Raw genomic sequence first — 21,415 nt, forward strand, 5'->3', positions numbered from 1 at the left:
TTCCAACAAACTTGACAACCTAGAAGAAATGGACATATTCCTAGAAAAATGAAACCTTCTAAAACTCAATCAGGAAGAATCTAAAAATCTCAATAGGGCAATAACTATAGAGAAAAATGAAGCAGTCAACAAAAAAGCTTCCAGCAAACAAAAGCTCGGGGACAGACGTCTTCACTGGGGAGTATTATCAAACATTCAAAGAAGAACTAAAACCTATCCTCCTCAGACTACTACAAAAAATTCAAGAGGAAGGAACACTTCCAAGCTCATTCTATGAAGCCAGCATCACCCTAATACCAAAATCAGATAAAGACAACACAATGAAAGAGAATTACAGGCCAATATCCCTCATGAACATAGATGCCAAAATCCTCAACAAAATTCTAGCAAATCGCATCCAGCAGTACATCAGAAAGATCATACACCATGACCAAGTAGGATTCATCCCAGGTTTGCAATGATGGTACAATATCTGCAAATCAATAAACGTGATAATCACATAAACAAATTGAAAGATAAAAATCACATAGTCATATCAATTGATGCATAAAAAGCACTGACAAAATGCAACACTCTTTTTTCATAAAAACCCTCAGCAAAGTGGGAATAAAGGGATCATATCTCAACATAATTAAAGCCATATATGACAAACCTACAGCCAACATCATACTCAATGGGCAAAAACTACAACCATTTCACCTAAGAAAAGGAACAAAATAGGGATGCCAACTTTCACCATTCCTGTTCAACAGAATACTGGAAGTGTTAGCTATAGCAATTAGACAAGATATAGAAATAAAAGGTATCCAAATTGGTAAAGAAGAAGTAAAACTGTCATTATTCTTAGATGACATAATACTGTACATAGAAAACCCCAAAGACTCTATTAAAACACTACTAGGCTTAATAAATGAATTTGGAAATGTAGCAGGATACAAAATTAACACCCAGAAATCTATGGCTTTTTAATACACCAATAATGAACTCAAAGAAAGAGAAACTAAAAAAAAAAAAATCCCATTTACCATTGTATCAAAAAAATTAAGATACTTAGGAATAAACTTAACTAAAGAGGTAAAAGACCTGTACTCAGAAAACTACAGGACATTGAAAAAAGAGATAGAGGAAAACATAAACCGATGGGAGAACATACTATGTTCATGGATAGGTAGAATCAACATCATTAAAATGTCCATACTACCCAAAGCAATCTATAGATTCAATGCACTCCCCTTTAAAATACCAATGGCATATTTCACAGACCTAGCATGAACTCTCCATAAATTCATCTGGAATAAAAAAAAAACACACCCCCAATAGCTGCAGCAATCTTGAGAAAGAAGAACAAAGTAGGAGGGATCTCAATACCAGATATCAAGCGATATTACAAAGCCACTGTTCTCAAAACTACCTGGTACTGGCACAAGAACAGCCATATAAACCAATGGAATAGGATTAAAAAACCCAGAAATTGACCCAAACAACTATACTCAATTAATATTTGACAAAGGAGGCAAGAGGATACAACTGAGTCAAGACAGTCTCTTCAATAAATGGTTCTGGGAAAATTAGACAGATACATGCAAAAAATGAAACTAGACCACCAACTTACACCATACACAAAAATAAACTCAAAATGGTAAAGGATTTAAACGTAAGATGGGACACAATAAAAATCTTAGAGGAATCCACAGGCAGAAAATCTCAGACATTTGCCAAAGCAATATCTTCACCAATACAGCTGCTAGGGCAATGGAAACTAAAGAGAAAACAAACAAATAGGACTACATCAAAATAAAAAGCTTCTGCACAGCAAAAGAAACCATAAACAAAACAATAAGAAAGCCCACTGCATGAGAGAGCATATTTGCCAATGTTATCTCTGATAAGGGTTCAATCTCCAACATTTACAGGGAACTCATACAACTTAATAAAAGGAAGATAAACAATCCAATCAAAAAATGGGCAACAGACCTAAATAGATACTTTTCAAAAGAGGACATACAGAAGGCCAAGAGACATATGAAAACATGCTCAGTCACTAATTATCTGAGAGATGCAAATCAAAGCGACATTGAGGTACCATCTCACACCTGTTAGAATGGCTATCATCAACAAATCAACAAATGACAAGTGCTGGTGAGGATGCAGAGAAAAAGGAACCCTCCTGCACTGCCTGTGGGAATGCAGACTGGTGCAGCCACTGTGGAGAACAGTATGGAGTTTCCCCAAAAAACTAAAAATGGAACTTCCATTTGACTCAGTGATTCCACTTCTAGGAATATATCTCAAGAAACTAGAAACACCAATCAGAAAGGATATATACACCCCTATGTTCATAGCAGCACAATTTACCATAGCTAAGATTTGGAAACAGCCTAAGTGCCCATCAAAAGATGAGTTAATTAGAAAACTGTGGTACATCTATACAATGGAATACTACGCTGCTGTAAAAAGGAAGGAACTCCTACCATTTGCAACAGTGTGGATGGAGCTGTAGAGCATTATGCTAAGCAAAATAAGCCAGTCAGAGAAAGATAACTATCACATGATCTCACTCATTTGTGGAATATAATGAACACCATAAATTGATGAACAAAAATAGATCCATAAACAGAGAAGCATCAGACTATCAAACCTCAGAGGGAAGGCAGGGGAGAATGGGGAGAAGGGGGAGACATCAATCAAAAGGCTTGTATGCATACATATAAGCATAGCCAATGAACACATACACTAGGGGTGTGTTGGCACGAGTCGAGGTGGGGGAGGGGCAATGGGAGGATAAGGACACATATGTAATACCTTAATCAATAAAGAAAAAACCTAGCAGTGGGCAAAAAAAAAAATCAATCTGGTTACAAGTGAAAAAATATTATTCTAGCACTTATCCAGGTGTCTTTTATAGATGAGTAGTACATTTATATTTGAACAAAATTTTTACCTCAGCTCCTGAAATGGGTCGGCTCTTATGAGGGGTGTTTCCACTGAATGTTCAAAAAGAGCTCCTTCAGGCCCTAAACAAAAAACAAAGATACATCATCTTACAAAAGTAAAATTAGTGATACATCAAACAATAAATATTTAGACTATATAGAAAAGCACAAGTAGGTTCTGATCTTTGTTGCTGAATTTGTGCAGATGTTTGAACTGCAGGAAAAAAGAATAGGCATGCCCTGGCTGGTTGGCTCAATTGGTTGGAACATTTCCCCATACAAGGAAAGGTTTCGGGTTTGATTCCTATCAGGACACACACATAGGTTGTGGTTTTGATCCCCAGTTGGGATACCTATAAGAAACAACAAATCAGCGTCTCTCTCTCTCTCTCTCTCTCTCTCTCTCTCTCTCTCTCTCTCCCTCTCTCTCCCTCTCTCTTTCTCTCTCTCTCTCTCTCTCTCCCCCTTTCCTTCCTCTCTCTAAATCAGTAAAAACATATCCTCCAAGACCTTGAACCTTCAGGAGTGAGATGGTGAGTGTGTGGAGGCTGAGTGTCCTCTGCGGTGCCCAAGGAGACCAAGCTCTCTTCCTCTGAAACCCAGGGGTCAGACTTGCTCAAATCTCAGCATTTCTCCAGGACCAACCTACCCCAGGATGGTGTGGAATACAGCACATTCACCTGTCACCCAGCTGCCTTCTGGTTCCAAGGCTGTGTCTCTTCACTGGACTGGTGAGAGGGTTTTCAGTGTTTTGCTCCTGGGCCTACTTCCAGCTGTGTTTTTGGATCCTTCCTTTGTGATGGAGTACTCCCTGGCTGTTGTCCTTGCTCTCCATGGTTATGGGGCCTCGGAGAAATTGTTACTGAGTATGTTCAAAAGGATGCATTGCAAAAAGCTCCCAAGGCAGACCTTTTGATACTCTCGGCTTTCACCTTTGCTGGGCTTTGTTATTTCAACTATCACGATGTGGGCATCAGCAAAGCTGTTGCCATGCTATAGAAGCTCTGTCCTTCTTGACTTAATACCTGAAAAATTGATTGTACACCTCTTTGCCTCTACTCTGTCATGCCATTCATCTCACAATAAGGGGAAAATAACAGAGAAGTCCACTAGTGAGATAAACCTCTTCTAATCACCTGGCTCGTTTTAGAATTTAATCTGTGAGGAAAAGGTTTGAGAGGAATTATATCCAAGAAATTGTGAGATTGAGTTCCACATGCTGGCAAATGAATGAGGTTGTCCTCTAGCTTCTCATGAGATTCACAATATAACTGTACATTATATAAGAGCTTTCGCATTTTAATTTACCAAACTCTTAAAGGGAATCCAGCTTTATTACTATCAATACCTAATCAAACATCTATATTTGCCTTGGGAGTTATGGAGAAAGGGAAAAACTATTAATTCATAAATAAATACTACATCAACTTATCCAGTACTTAATGTTTGAAAACTTCCCACCTTTGTTCAGTTAATACCAGTCACTGATGGTTATATGTTTTTGAGAAACTTTAAAGTTAGGAAACACTGATATTTCACATTACTAATTTCTAAATCCTGGGAAAAAGAGCCTGAAGAACTTCTTCTAAGTATAGAGAAGTTCCATGCAGGGAAGAGGTACCCATGTAGAGGTATCAAAATATTACACATTGTAAACTGAGACTTACTCCTCAAATGTGTTCATTTTACTTGTCCCAAAATAATATCCACAAATATAAAATTAAATAATAAATTGTTATTTTTCCCACTGTGAGAATCTTTAATGTGAAATGTATTCTATGGAAATATAGGTGTGTTTTTTAAATTCTGTAATAAAAAAAAATATCCTTCAGTGTGGATTAAAAAATAGGCACAGTTAGCTGCTCTCTTGCTTTTCCAAGGATACCACAATTTCAGTAAGTTCTTACAGAAATAAGATTGTAAAGCAATTCAAAATATGCAGGCTTATTATTATTATTTTAATCCTCACCCCAGGATGTTTATTGATTTTAGAAAGAAAAGGGAGAGGAAGAGAAAGAGAAACATCTATGTGAGAGAGAAACATTGATTGGTTGCCTCATGTATGCATCCCGACCAGGAATCAAACCCACAACCTGTGGGTTCTGGATTGTGAGAGGGCACAAGCCAGGCTGAGGGACCCCACCAGTGCATAACTTGCAACACAGGTATGTGCTCTGACCAGGAATCAAACCCACAACCTGTCAGTGTTCAGGAAAATGCTCCAATTAACTAAGCCACCTGGCCAGGGCTGCGGGCTTTTTTTAAATGTAGGAAGCAATATAAGCCCTCAAATTGAAAAAGAATTACAGTTGAAAACTGCTTGTCTCCATCTTTTAGGTAATAGTCATTTGACTCATTTTCTAGATTTTATGTGTAAAAATTGTGTCTTGTGTCATTTGTTTCTTAAAGCACATCAGAAAATTAGAGAAAAATCAACATTTTTAAATATTGAAAATTGACTTTCTAATTTCTAGGAGTCAGTATCTTCCCTATTGTTTCACTAGTCTGAGAATCAAATTATACACAAGACACGATGTCAGTGGAGGTGAAGAGATGCAAAGATGACAGTGACATATTCTTTGATATACCTAATTGGTTTAATATTCAGAACTTTACAGGGCAGGTGAGATTATTTTACTGAGGAGAAAACTGAGGAACAGAAAGGTTAATTAAGTTTCCTAAAGTTACACAGCAAAAGGCAGGTCTGTGATTTGAATTCAAAACCCACACTTTTAATCTATATGCTATAGGGTTTATCATACATAATTAACAAATACTATATAATAGAAAGTAATGTGCCAATAGGAGTGTGCAACTAAGTTATTTTGGGTGTCATCAGCAGGGGAACATTACTTAAGGCAGCCGGGAAGACTTCCTATAATAAAATGCAGTTAGCCTGAACCTTAAAATAAATAGACATTTGTAACTATATGGAGGTGATGGACAATAATTTTCAAGGAAAGCAGTAGTGCAGGAGCAGGAAAATGTGACCAGTGTATAGAAATGAATGAATAATCCAGTTACTAGAAAAATAAAGAATTCAACATGGAAATACAAATTTTTCTTTCATATTATATTTAAAACTAGAGGCCTAGTGCACAAATTTGTGCACGGGTGGGGTCCCTCTGGGTGGCCTGCAGGGATCGGGCCAAAACCCACAGTCCAACGCCACCTGAAGCTCCTACCTGCTGCTCCTGCTCATCCTGGCCCCACTGTGCCTGCCTCAGGCTTACGCCCAATTAGTCCTGATCAGGAGACTGCCACAATAGTGCTCACCAGTCATGAGCCCTGCGTCTGATGCCCTCCCAAGGGGAGTGGCCTGCAGGATTGGGCTGAAACCGGCTCTCCGATATCCCCTGAGGGGTTCTTGATTGTGAGAGGGCACAAGACAGGCTGAGGGACCCCACCAGTGCACAATCAGGCCAGGGAGGGACTGCAGGAGGGCTCTAGGGCATGTGTGGCCCATCTCACTCAGTCCCATCAGCCAGACCCCAGCAGCAAGCTAATCTACCGGTCAGAGCATCTGCCCCCTGGTGGTCAGTACACAGTGAGCAGTTGAGCAGCCTTAGCTTATCATTAGCATATTATGCTTTGATTGGTTGTTTGGTTGTTCTGCCATTCAGTCTATTTGCATATTACCCTTTTATTATATAGGATATTTCTCTTTAATATTGTGGGCATACACACAGATTTAACTAGCATCACTTTGCCTATTCATACTCATCATGATTTACCTAGGTCCCTGTGCCTTTCCTGAAATATACCTCATTCTTTGGTTTCGCCCCTGGCTTAGACCCTACCCCTGTTTTAGGGTCTGCCCCTGGTTTACGTCCCACTCCAGACTTAGGGTCTCCAGCTGCAAAAAACTGTTCCTCTCCCTCTTAGTCCCACAAAGAACTCAGCAGATATTTTCACATTGTGCAGAATTTCTTCTTTAGGGAATACTGAAAATAATTAAAATGTTTATTTTTTAATTTAATCATGTACTAGTTTTGATACTTACCATTGAAAACCTGGTGAAAAGTTTCCCAGACACCAAGTTGAGCAAAGGTCTTGTCAGCAGTCTTTCCTGATTTAACAGTTCACAACATCCTCACATTTTCTCCACAACAATACTACCTGTATTAGTTTTGTCATTATAATTACTACTTCTCTAGTAATTTTGTTTAAATATAAAGACATAACAAATGCATACATTCTCATTCAAGAAATAAAAATATGTGGCAAATAAGTAAAATATAATTAAATTAGCAAAAAATTAAAATTTTGCTAATAACAAATCAGATTTGGTAACATGATCAACACAAAAACTGTAATCAACTGAAATAAAGGAACACAAAGGCGAAAGTTAACATTGTATGAAAGTAATGTTATAATTCATACAAATTATATTCGGATGAGACTATAATACGACACATTCCTTAAAATACCACCTAAATGCCCGGCTGGCATGGCTCAATGGTTGACTGTCAACCTATGAACCAGGAGGGCATGGTTCAATTCCCAGTCAGGGCACATGCCAGGTTGCAGGTTCAATCCCTGTGTGGGGCATGCAGAAGGCAGCCGATCAATGATTCTCTCATCATTGATATTTCTATCTCTCTCTCCCTCTCCCTTCCTCTCTGAAATAAAAAGTAAATACCACCTAAGCAAACCTCAATAATAATGGTGGCCATTATGTAAAGTAAGACTATTCTAAGCACCCTTTCTAAAACAAGGTAGAAACTACAATATATTTTGATTGAAATTTTTATTTTTATTTTAACACAGCTTCAATTCTTTTTCCTCTAAGAAGTGTAATTATTCTAATAGTGCCAGTGGGACTATTTACAAGAAAATATAGCTCCATAATTAGATTTAAATGCATGCCAATTACCTTCTAATATGACCAGAGTCAATGATAGAGTGCCCCGTAAAGACAATGTACTGTTAGCAGACAATGTACTGATAATACGAACTTATACGCATTATCTTCTAATAAGAGGAGCAATTTCTCTATCATTGAAATTGTAATGCCCAAATTATGTGAACTTGATTATATCAAAACTCTAGCCTCAAAGTAAATATGCCTTAGAACTTATTTACATATAATAAAATAGATATTTTCTAAATGGTTTCATAAAATATTTCTCAGTAAATGATTGTTGATCTTCAATTAATTACATTTTCTTTATGTTTTTACTCATACTTAATATCCCCAACCAAGACTATATATAAAAATATAAGGGATGTAGCATCTGCTCCCTTTGAGAAATAGAGCATATTATTTGAAATTATATAAATTATAGGAAGGGGAAAAATTCCACTATAAAATGTTGTCACATAAATCATGTAGTAAAATGACCTTGTCTAATATGACCCTGTATAAATATTATATATACAAGAAAGTGTGATAAAACAGACCAAAAAAGCCCAGGCTTATAATATTAACATTTTCAAAGAATATATCACTGAGATCAGACATGGTAAATGGTGTGGTCATTTCTACTATCAGTAGTATTTGAATGACACCATTCTTTTCTGGATCCTACAACAATTTATAATGAATGATACACATGTGTGGAAATTTAGTCAGATTTTGGTACAAGATGGATTGAAATAGTGGTGAAGCAGTTGAAAAGTTCATGGGGCAGAGCCCAGAAATAATGGAGATCATGGACAGAGCCCAAAAACTGGAGGGGAAATTGTTCCAAGTTGCTCCATTCTTTCTAACATACTGCTACCTCTGGATTCTTCAGTTACAGAAATGCACAGAGTTCAATATTAATTCCTCTGGTCAAACAATGGATAATATATACCCAGACATATATTAGATTTTTGTATTTACACTGATAACTATTTATTAAGATTAATTCTGTGTATCCATTGAGTATTTATAAACTGAAATGGTCATTTTAAATAGGGTAAAAAAATCTGTTGCTCCCCTTTACAGCCAAACTTCTATACAATGTCTGTACTGCCTCCTATTCTATTCACTCTGCCACCACTACAAACTGTCCTTTGCTTAAAACTCCAATAAAAATGCTCTTGTTAATATAATAATGACCTCCATGATAACAAATCCAAGGGCCTTACCTTTCCTGGATCTCAAATTCTGGGAACACATGTCTGTCTTGGTGCTAGGAAAAAGGCCATTGTGACATCCCTCCCACCACATTGTCAACAACTCTCTGTTGGTGGCTGCTCTCCCTTTACATGGGCTCTAATGCTGTCGTCTCTGAGTTCACTTAATTGATGATGTCCTCATGTACATCTCTATTCTAGATTGCTGTTCTGAACAATAGGTCCCTCACTTATCCAATAGCAGGCTTGATATATTCACTTGGCTCTTTCACAGATATCTTCAATTTATATATCTAAAACATTAACTGTCAGTTCTCTCTGCTTTACAAATGTATTCTTCTCCTCCTCAGTCATCTCCATTACCCAGACAGTAATGACATCATCCAGATACAAATATAATCTTTTCATCTTTGATTCCCTCCCTGGATACCTGACACCCATTTGATTTGTGTCTCTATATGTTAATTCTTAGTGTGGAGTCATTAGCTTCCAACTGGGGTCCCTCTATGACCATCTAGAACAGGTCAACATCATTTATTGCCTGTACTATATCTCCATTGGATCTTACTGCTCCCATTCTTTCCTCCAAACAATATATTCTCCCTTGCAATAGTCATATTGATCTTGAAATGTATAACAAGCCAAGGAGTATATGTTCCAAACAATCCAATGTCTTTCCTTTGGCCCTAAAACAAATTCTAGCTTCTTATAGTGGCCTACAAGTCCCTGAATAATCTGGTCTTTTTGTATCTCCTGTTACACCAGGCTTATTTCAGACTCAAATTTAATAAAATTAAAAGATAAAAATTATGAAATAATATGACCCAGAAAAACCCAAAGAGAACAATTATCAAAATGAATGTGAATGCCTTAAACTCCTCACTAAAAATCAAAGTTTATTAGATTGAGTTAAAAAATAAATTATAGTTAACTGCCACTTATAAGAGCAATGCAAGTAATTTAATATGAGGTGAATTTTGTCTGGAAGGTTAACTTAAAGAGGCCAGATCACCAAAGGCCATCAAGGTTCTCTTGTTGGAAATCATTGCACAGGGAAGTGAAGCTTGGAATTGATGGAACTATTTTGCAACTAAAAGGGGAATGTCAACATATTTGAACAGAAGCAAGGCTGGAGTGAAATATTACTGGACCACTGAATTACTTCAACCTATCCTACCTCCAGATTTCTCATATGAGATAACTAGAGGCCTGGTGCATGAAATTCGTGCACTCGGGTGGGGGCGGGGGCAGTCTTCCAGCCTGACCTGTGCCCTCTCACAGTGCGGAAGCCCTGTGATCGATTGCCCCAAAGAAGTAGGCCCCACCCAGCCATCTGGGGCTCCTGGTTGGATTGCCCCAAAGAGGAAGGCGCGGTGTGAAGGCAGGACCCCCGGCCTTGCCGCATGGAGTCGCAGGACCCACCTCCACGCTGTGAACACAGCATCAAGCCCCAGTCCACCCGCATGCGCACTCAGCCCTGCCCACTGGCATGTGCCCGCTGTGCACGCAGCCTCCTGGTGATCACTCATTGCAGCGTGAGGGTGTCACAGCGTGAGGGCATGACGACTGCATAGGCTTTTATTAATAGGATTATGTCCTTATAGTTTAAGCCATTTTTAATTTGGTCTTTCATTCCTTTAAGCTGAAAGATTTTTAACTGATGGACCAGGCCATCAACTGTCATAGAGCTGCATCAAAAAGTGGTCAGAGATGCATGTGCTGGATATATAGCTTAAATGGTATGGTGACTTATACTAGTAAGCACCTTTTAGATATTTGCCTTCATGTCTTTTTAAGGTACCTGGACTTATCATCTTTGTTTATGTTTATGTCTTCAGTTGTTAAATTCTATTCTCCAGCTCCTTTTTTGTCAATGGCTTTGCGGGTGATTTAAGCATTTCTACACCATCACTTTTCACTTTATATAATCCTGCTTAGCTTGACAGAGTGGTAAAAATAAATTGACCAGCTTATCCCTAGATCTTGTTTTCTTCATTAGTGATAAGAAAATGAATCCTATTACAGGATCCTATTTCTCTTACCAAATATTGGGGAATGGACCCAGCCTAGCAAATAATTGCCAAGGAACTAAAATACATTTGGGGCAGCCAAACTAACAATTTATCATCTGCCAGAAGTGAGACCTGGCAATGAAATATATTTTTTTTAACATGACATTCAGATGCTATTCCAATAATGCGTTCTGTAACTGGGGTTAGTAAAACAGGCATGCTAATTTTAGTTACTTGGTGACCAATTCTATTTATAGGGAGGAAAATGAGACTGCTTAAAAGTCTAGGTCAATTTCTAAATTGGTCAAATTGTTTAATCTCCATAATTTTTATTTAAAAATTGTTCTTCAGTTTCCCAGTTAACTAAAGTCTCTATAAAAGCTGCTTAAGAGTTAGAGATTTCATCTTATTCTTTGAGTACTTAAGACAAAGGTAATGGCAAGAAAACACTTCATTATCTGAGTCAAGATCAGAATTTAGTGAAAGTCAGAAATTTGGTGTGTGCCACTTTAAAGAAAGAGCCACTTCATTTCTCCCCTTAGATTTCAGGTTTGGGACAGTTGTGCATGTAACCAGAAGGGAGAAAAGTGAAGAAAAGCATTTAATTCTCTTTCCCATTTCCCAGAGTGAAGCTGGCTGTCTGTCTCTTCTCTTACCACTTTTCTTTCCTTGTTTGATCCAATAAACTCCAAAGGCTACTTAGAGTCCGTCTATTTAAAAAGGAACCAAGCTTCTACAGTTAGTGGAGGAGAAAAGCTTCAGTTGCAATTTACTTTGAAAAATTAAAGTTTATCATATGTAATATTTTAATCAATAAATAATTTAAAAAATAATAATATTGTAATAGCTATGTACAGGCCGGGGGAGGGGGGAGGTACTTAAAATATCAGGGGGACCAGACTGCAAAGTATATGATTGTCTAAGCACTATGTTGTACACCTGAAACTAATACAGAATAATATTGAATGTGAACTATAATTGAAAAAAAATTGGAAAATTGTATGTTATATGTTTTTCATCACAATTTTAAAAAAAAAGAAAAATTACAGTTTATGAAAAAATTTTAAAAATATATATTTTTATTGATTTCAGGGAGGAAGGGAGAGGGAGAGAATGATAGAAACATCAATGATGAGAATCATTGATCAGCTGCCTCCTGCATGGCCCCCACTGGAGATCAGCCTGCAACCTGAGCATATGCCCTTGACCGGAATCAAACCTGGGACCATTCAGTCCACCAGCTGATGCTCTATCCACTGAGCAAAACCAGCTAGGGTTGAAAATATTCTTATTGTATTTTATATTTCACAGAACTTAGTCATCATTGTAACAAGTACAAAATCATCCTATCTAATAAAAGAGAAACATGGTTATTAGCCATACATCTGCTACCCTTCCCATTGGCTAATCAGGGCGATATGCAAATTAACTGCCAGCCAAGATGGCGGCCGGCAGCCAGGCAGCGTGAAGCGAACATGAGGCTTGCTTGCTTCAGTGACGGAGGACTCCAACGTTCCCACCTGCCGCTGCAGGCCTCTGAGCTTGCAGTTTGAAACATTGTTACAAATATAGAAGCCAAACAAAACCCCAAAAACATGCTTTCAGCAGGCCGGGATCTCAGAGCTGGAGTTGATACAGTGTTTCGATTATAGAACCCAAACAAACCAGATACCTGCTTTCAGCAGCAGAGGCCTAAAAGCTGGAGCCAAGCCTCAGAGCTAAAGCTGGCCCAGATAAAACAAAAAGAAAAAAAGGAGTGGTTGGGAGCTTCAGTCACCCGCCAGCCTGAAAACAGCCTCAGCCCCTCACGCAGACTGGCCAGGCACCCCAGTGGGGACCCCCACCCTGAAGGGTGTGTGACCAGCTGCAAACAGCCATCATCCCCTCATCCAGGCTGGCCAGGCACCCCAGTGGGGACCCCCACCCTGATCCAGGACACCCTTCAGGGCAAACCGGGCGGCCCCCACCCATGCACCAGGCCTCTATCCTATATAGAAAAAGGGTAATATGCCTCCCAGCACCGGGATCGGCAGAGCCGCGAGGCCTCCCAGCACTGGGATCAGCGTGACAGGGGGCAGCACTCAAACCCCCTGATCGCCCTGGGCTCTGTGTGTGACAGGGGGTGGGCCACAACCTCCCTATCTGCCCTGCTCTGTTCATGACAGGGGAAGGTGCCCCAACCCCCTGATCAGCCCTGCTCTGTGCCTGATAGGGGGGAGCTCCCCAAACCCCTGATCGGCCCTGTTCTGTGTGTGACGGGGTAGAGCCATAACCTCCCCATCGGCTCTGCCCTGAGTGTGACAGGGTGCGGCGCCCCAACCCCCTGATCCGCCCTGCTCTGTGTGTGACAGGGGGTGGTGCCCCAACTCCCCTATCGGCCCTGCTCTGTGCGTGACAGGGGGGAGCTCCCCAAACCCTTGATTGACCCTGCTCTGTGCGTGACAGGGGGGAGCTCCCCAACCGTACGGAGCCCCAACCCCCTGATAGGCCCTGTTCTGTGTGTACAGGGGGTGGCGCCACAACCTCCCCATCGACCTGCCTTGAGTGTGACTGGGGGCGGTGTCCCAACCCCCCAGTCATCCCTGCTCTGAGCCTGACCAGGGGCTGCACCTAGGGATTGGGCCTGCCCTCTGACACCCGGGAGCAGGCCTAAGCCAGCAGGTCGTTATCTCCCAAGCGGTCCTAGACTGCAGGAGGGCACAGGCCAGGCTAAGGGACCCCCCTCCGCCCCGAGTGCACAAATTTTTGTGCACCAGTTCTCTAGTCTAAATATATATAAAAAGCCAGCAACTGTAATGGCCATAACTACCATAACAACTGGTCGCTATGACACCCACTGTGGCCAGTGAACCAGCCCAATCAGGGGGTAGAGCCAGCCCGCCAACCTCATGGCACCTCCCCTGTGCTGGCCTTCCTCTGATTGGACTCTCCCACCCTGATCAAGAATGGGCCAGCCAAATGCCCCCTTCCATCCCCCCTGGCCAGCCTTGCCCCCGATCAGCCTGCCCCACCACAATAGGCCCACAGCCTCTCCCCCGACTGGCCCACCCCTGATCGCACCCGCCCACCCCAATAGGGGGAGGGCCCAGCTGGCCACCCTCCCACAGCCCCTCTTTCCCCACCCCGGCCCCACCCCAGATTGGCCCCCCCACCCTGATCAGGGGTAGGGCCAGCCAGCCAACCTCCTGTGGACCCTCCCCCCAGCCAGCTCTGCTCCCAATAGGTCTGCCTACTCTGATCAGGGGCAGGGCTGGCCTGCAACCACCCATAACCCCTCCCCCAGGCTGCTGGCCCCTGATTGGCCCCCCCACCCCATTCAGGGGCGGGGTCCACTGGTCAATCACCAGCGGCCCCTCCCCCAGCTGGCCTGGCCTCGATTGATTGAGGTGGGCTGGTGACCAACCTCCCGCCATCTCCTCCTCCCGACAGGCCTGACCCCGATCTGCCAATTGGGGCCAGGCCGGCCGGACCTCACCCATGCACAAATTCATGCATTGGGCCTCTAGTCCTATATAATAAAAGTCTAATATGCAAATCAACCAAATGGTGGAATGACTGGTTGCTATGACATGCACTGACCACCAGAGGGAAGATTCTCAATTCAGGAGCTTCCCTCAGCCTGCAGGCCCCAGACCAGCCAAGGTGGGTGCCAGCAGGGGCCCCCCAATCGCCCTGCCAATTGCCCCACAGATTGGCCCTGATTGCTGTCTGGGCCTAGGGACCCTACCTGTGCATGAATTTCACATGAATTGCACTGGGCCTCTAGTATGAAATAATCAAGTTTTGTTTATGGTGCAATTTTTCCAACACAGTTGAAATTGTGTAATGGCTGTATTAGTTTTCTATTTCTATGACAAACTCGGCAGCTTAAAATGATAGTCATTTGTTAGCTTACACTTCTGTAGGTCAGAAGTAATGCCCAGTGGGTTTGTTTAGTGTTTATGCTTGGGTTTCATAAAGCCAAAATCCAGTTGTCAACCAGGCAGGACTCTTTCTGGAGGCTCTGGACAAGAATCTGTTTCCAAGCTTAGTCAGGTTGCTGGCAAGGCACAGTTCCTCATGGTTTTGTGGCAGAGGTCCCATTTTCTTGCTATCAGACAAGGGCCTCTCTAAGCTTCTAGAAGCCACCAAATTCCTATCACATGGCCCCCTTCATCTTCATATAACAACAGAGCAACAAATCCTTCTTGCGCTTTCAATTTCTCTGACTTTCCCTTCTACTACCAGCCAAAGAAAACTCTCTGTTATAGAGATCTCTTGATATTAGATTAGGCCCACTAAGATAATCTCCCCTTTGCATATAAATAATGTAATCATTAGAATTATATCTCATCATATTTACAAATTCCATCTAGATGCGGAGATGAGGGAATTTTACAAGGGCAAAGGTCACTGGGGTCATCTTTAGAATTCTGCCTACCACAGTGGTACAATATGACATTATTCACCTAATATCTAACATTTGCAATAAAGCCATAAGAATAGTCAAATTGAGGGAATTGTCAGTCTTCCCAAGGGTGAATATTTTAATCTTATGATAGTAAAATTATTGATCTTTGAAGTACCTATCAGGTCATTTTTGTTCATTTTCACTTCTGTAGTTGCTGGCAAGTCTGACTTTTCAGGTCTTCTTTTGTTACTGGGTTTGTTAGAGAGTCCAGTATTTCTACATCATTTTGACTCTAAAAACCCTGCTCCTTTGACAAGATTTGAAATTTAATTTCACAATCAATTGTATTTGCTTTATTTGATTCTGTACAATATCATGCAGTCAATAAGAGATCACTGGGTAAAGATGCTTGAAGGGGTCCTGTGAAACACTAAAGGGCAAAAGACTCACTCAAGGTCTACACTCACCTACTTTCTAAGACCAGCTCAAATTTATCTTTCCTGGAGAAACCTTCTCTGAACTACTCTTGTCTCTCCCTCACTCTCTGACACCAACTGATCCCTTTCTTCAGGCTCTTTCTGTAGCCCCTGGCCCAAATATTTATTATAGTCTTTAGCAGACTATGTCTAACAAATTAATGTTTTACATATAAGCTGAAATATACACATCACCTAAAAGGGAACATGTCTTATTTTGTGCTATAGATATTTAGCTTACTAACACATTGTAAACATTAAATACTAGTAAATGTTAATAAATTCTAGAGAAACAGTATAGGTTTAAGGTAGACCAGTGGTTTTAAACTAGAGATGATTTTACCTCTTCCCCCATACCATCTAAAAATAACTTTTGGCAATGCATGGAGCCATTTTTGTTGTCACAACTCATGAGGGAGTGGGGAGGAATGCTACTGGACCTATGGATAAAGGTCAGGGATGCTGCTAAATGTCCTGCACTGTTCCCTGCTCACACCAAAAATATTCCTCAGCCCATAATGTTAATAGTGTTAAGGTTGAGCTCTGGTCAGGTGACTCATTTGGTTGGAGCCAACATCTGCTACACCAAAAAGGTTGCGGGTTCAATCCCCATTTGGGGTATGTACGAGAGGCAACCAATCGATATTTCTCTCTATCTCTATCTCTATCGCTATCTCTATAGTTCTCCCTTCTCTCTCTAAAAATCAATAAACATATCCTTGGGTGAGGACTTTAAAAATCCACAATGTTATGGTTGAGAAAACCTGAACAAGATAATATATATGGATCCGTGGATAGTGAAAAAACAAGGAAAGAAGTCAGAATTGTGGGATTTCTTGCATTTCTTTGATCATAAGTTGGAAAACTAACAAGAGTTAAATTCTGGGTCAGAATTGTACTGTTCATGCACTCAACACTCAATGGTATAAATGACAAGGAAAATAGTATATACTAGTAGTAGTTTCAGATGCAGTATATTTGATCTGATTAGTTTCACTGGAGTGAAGAGAAGTTTGGAAGAATTTTGTGCTTGAGACAAAAATAAATACATAAATAAACCTATGAAAGAGAATAAGAATATGACATCTTTAAAAAAGGATAACTTAAATGTATGTGCTACATAGTGTGTCTATATGTTGCTAACATGTAGTTTCTCCTACTGACTCTGGTCAAATTAGTGTAGGACAGAGGTTCTCAGCATGTGGTCCTTGACACTACAGCATCAGCTAAGAAAGGCAGAATCTCATGTCCCATTTCAGACCTACTGAATCAGAAACTCTTGGGTTGAAGCCCAGCAATACATATTTTAACAAGCCCTCCAGGTAATTCTGGTACATGCATGTAGGTAATAAATAACTGCTTATTGATTTTTCTCACCATTTCTACTAATTGATGCCATGACTTGGAAGGAGTTCTGGGCTGGGCAAAAGTTCACTTCACTAATGTCTTACGTAGGATGGCTTGGGTTGGAAGCAACCTAAACTGTTGCTTTGGCTATTTGTCCTACATATTTTATTACCCTCACTGCAATAATACCCTACTAAGACTTTTGCTGTCCTTTGCATACATTAATCCACTTAATCCAGCAACACTAGTACAATTGACATTATAAATCCACTTTTAAAAGTGAGAAAACAGGCTGAAATCTCTCCCGGAGCTCCGGCTCAGCTACAGAGACTGCGCCATCCGGAGAGGCTGTTTTTTGGAAACGTATACTGAACTTCCAAAGACCCCACATTCAGAGATTGGCTGCTAACCCGGAGACACCGGATCAGGGACAGCACGACGACGTGGAGTACTGCCTCTCATGGAAAGATCCAAGCAACAGCAGCCTCCTGATCACGACACCCTCTGTCTGAGGAACAGCAGCTGTACATGAAGCCTCCCCTAACCATCCAGAAGAGCCACCACAGCTGTGTACAGCACCCACCAGAGGAGCTGCTGCCAACTGAGGAGCAGCTGCTATCACAACCAGTAGAGGAGCAACCACAGCCCGAGGAGCCACTGCCATCCAGGGAGCAGCCACTGAATGACTCAACATCTAGATATGTCGATGAGATCAAACATGAGTAGACAAAGAAAACCCCAAAGGAAAGAAAAGGAGGAGTCATCAGAAAAGCAGCTAAGTGATACAGAGGCATGCAACATGACAGAAAAAGAATTCAGAATAAGGGTCCTTGAGTGCATAAACTGGATGGAGGAAAAAATCAACAACTTATGCAAGAAGCAAAAAGAAACAGATGAAAAAATCAAAAACTTATGTAAGACACCAGAAGAAATGAAGAGCGATATAGCTGTAATAAAAAACACCATTGAAAGTATCAACAGTAGACTAGGAGAAGCAGAGGACTGAATTAGTGAATTAGAAAACAAGAAAGCAAAATACACCCAAACTGTACTGCAATTGGAGAAAAAAATTAAAAGACAGGAGGAGAGCCTAAGGGAGCTTTGGGACAACATGAAATGAAACAACATATGAATAATAGGGGTGCCAAAACAACAGAAAGAGGACACGGATTAGAAAACCTATTTGAAGAAATAATATTAGAAAACATCCCTGAGGTGGGGAAGAAAAATGTCACACAAGCACAGAGAGTCCCAAACAAGGTGAGCCCGAAAAGACCCACACCAAGACACATCATAATTACCATGGCAAATGTTCAGGACAAAGAGAGAATCTTACAGGCTGCAAGAGAGAGATGGAAAGTTACATACAAGGGATCTCCCATTAGATTATCAAATGATTTCTCAACAGAAACACATCAGGCCAGAAAAGAATGGATGGAAATTTACAAAGTGATGCAAAGCAAAGGACTGAATCCAAGAATACTCTATCCAGCAAGGCTATCATTCAAAATTGAAGGGGAAATAAGAAGCTTCACAGACAAAAAAAGGCTAAGGGAGTTTATCACCACCAAGCCAGCAATGCAAGAAATGCTAAAGGGACTGATGTAAAAAGAAGAAATAAAAGGCTCAGAAAGAAAACAGCCACACACAAAAAAGAAATGGCTACAAACAAGTACCTTTCAATAATAACTTTAAACATAAACGGACTAAATGCTCCAACCAAAAGACATTGAGTGGCTGAATGGATAAAAAAACATGACCCATACATTTGCTGTCTACAAGAGACCTACCTCAGAAGAAGGGACTCACACAGACTGAAAGTGAAGGGATGGAAAAATATCTTTCAGGCAAATGGAAATGAAAAGAAAGCTGGGGTAGCAATACTTATATCGGACAAAATAGACCTCAAAGTGAAGGCCATAACAAGAGATAAGGAAGGCCACTTCATAATACTAAAGGGATCAATACAACAAGAAGATATAACCCTGATAAACATATATGCATCTAATGCAGGAGCACCCAAATACATAAAAAAACTCCTGGAAGATATCAAAGGAGAGATCGACAACAATACAATCATAGTAGGGGACTTTAATATACCACTGACATCACTGGGTAAATCCTCTAGACAAACCATCAGCAAAGAAACAGCCATTCTAAATGACTCACTATATCAGAAATAGACCACATATTGGGTCACAAGCAGAGTCTCCCCAAATTCAAAAAGATTGAAATCATACCAAGCATCTTCTCAGACCACAAAGGCATAATATTAGAAATAAACTACAATAAAAACAACCCAAAATACTCAAACACTTGGAAGCTGAATAGCATGTTATTAAATATTGATTGGGTTACCAATGAGATCAAAGAAGAAACAAAAACATCCAAGAAACTAATGACAATAAAAACACAACAATCCAAAATCTATGGGACACAATGAAAGCAGTCCTGAGAGGGAAGTTTATAGCTCTACAGGCCTATCTCAAAAAACAAGAAAAAATGGTAGTAAATCATCTAATTCTACATATCAAAGAATTAGAAAGAGAGCAACAAGAAAACCCCAGAGTGAGCAGAAGAAAGGAGATAATAAAGATTAGAGCAGAAATAAATGACATAGAGACAAAAAAAAAAAAAAAACAATACAGAAAATCAATGAAACCAAGAGCTGCTTCGTTGAAAGGATAAACAAAATTGACCAACCTCTAGCCAGGCTCACCAAGAAGCAAAGAGAGAGGACCCAAATAAACAAAATCAGAAACGATAGAGGCGAAATAACAACAGAATCCACAGAAATAGAAATGATTGTTAAAAAATACTATGGACAACTCTACTCCAACAAACTAGGCAACCTGGAGGAAATGGACAAATTCCTAGAAAAATACAACATTCCAAACTCAATCAGGAAGAATCTAAAAATCTCAATAGGCCAATAACTATGGAAAAAATTGAAGCAGTCACCAAAAAGCTTCCAGCAAACAAAAGCCAAGGACCAGACGGCTTCACAGGGGAGTTTCACCAAACATTCAAGGAAGAGCTAAAACCTATCCTCCTCAGACTACTACAAAAAATTCAAGAGGAAGGAACACTCCCAAGCTCATTCTATGAAGCCAGCATCACCCTAATACCAAAACCAGGTAAAGACAACACAATGAAAGAGAATTACAGGCCAATATCCCTCATGAACATAGATACCAAAATCCTCAACAAAATCTTAGCAAATCAGATACAGCAGTACATCAGAAAGATCATACACCATGACCAAGTAGGATTTATCCCAGGGATGCAAGGATGGTACAATATCCGCAAATCAATAAACGTGATACATCACAACAACAAACTGAAAGAAAAAAACCACATGGTAATATCAATTGATGCAGAAAAAGCATTTGACAAAAATCCAACACCCATTTTTGATAAAAACTCTCAGCAAGGTGGGAGTAGAAGGATCATACCTCAACATAATAAAAGCCATATATGACAAGCCCACAGCCAACATCATATTCAATGGACAAAAACTAACACCATTTCCCCTAAGAACAGGGACAAGACAGGGATGCCCCACTCTCACCAATTCTGTTCAACAAAGTACTGGAAGTATTAGCCATTGCAATTAGACAAGAAGAAGAAATAAAAGGCATCCAAATTGGAAAAGAGGAAGTAAAACTGTCCTTATTTGCAGACGACATGATATTATACATACAAAACCCTAAAGACTCCATCAAAAAACTACTGGACTTAATACATGAATTTGGCAATGTAGCAGGATACAAAATTAACCCCAAGAAATCTGAGGCATTTCTATACACCAATAGTGAACTTTCAGAAAGAGAGATTATAAAAACAATCCCATTTACCATCACACCAAAAAAATTAAGCTACCTAGGAATAAACTCAACTAAAGAGGTAAAAGACCTCTACTCAGAAAACTACAGGATATTGAAAAAAGAGATAGAGGAAGACATAAACAGATGGAAGGACATACCGTGTTCATGGATTGGTAGAATCAACATCATTAAAATGTCCATACTACCCAAAGCAATCTATAAATTCAATGCACTTCCCATTAAAATACCAAAGGCATATTTCACAGATCTAGAAAGAACTCTCCAAAAATTCATCTAGAATAAAAAAAGATCCCGAATAGCTGCAGCGATCTTGAGAAAGAACAAAGTAGGTGGGATCTCAATACCA

The 21,415-nt window shown here is 40.2% G+C and overlaps 1 protein-coding gene and 1 pseudogene across 2 annotated transcripts in view; one reads left to right on the top strand and one right to left on the bottom strand.

Annotated features, from left to right (window-relative positions):
* Positions 1-21,415, bottom strand: part of SGCG (sarcoglycan gamma) — a 160,097-nt gene that overhangs the window by 34,135 nt on the left and 104,547 nt on the right. Inside the window, exon 6 of the mRNA XM_081083028.1 lies at positions 2,942-3,014. Within this exon, the coding sequence (XP_080939154.1) occupies positions 2,942-3,014 (73 nt within the window). The remainder of the gene's footprint in view (positions 1-2,941; positions 3,015-21,415) is intronic.
* Positions 3,464-3,932, top strand: LOC308535972 (succinate dehydrogenase [ubiquinone] cytochrome b small subunit, mitochondrial-like; annotated as a pseudogene). Its single transcript has one exon. The product of its transcript is annotated as a succinate dehydrogenase [ubiquinone] cytochrome b small subunit, mitochondrial-like (transcript).

The sequence above is a fragment of the Myotis nattereri genome (genome assembly GCF_964212035.1).
Source record: "Myotis nattereri genome assembly, chromosome: 2".
Taxonomy (NCBI): domain Eukaryota; kingdom Metazoa; phylum Chordata; class Mammalia; order Chiroptera; family Vespertilionidae; genus Myotis; species Myotis nattereri.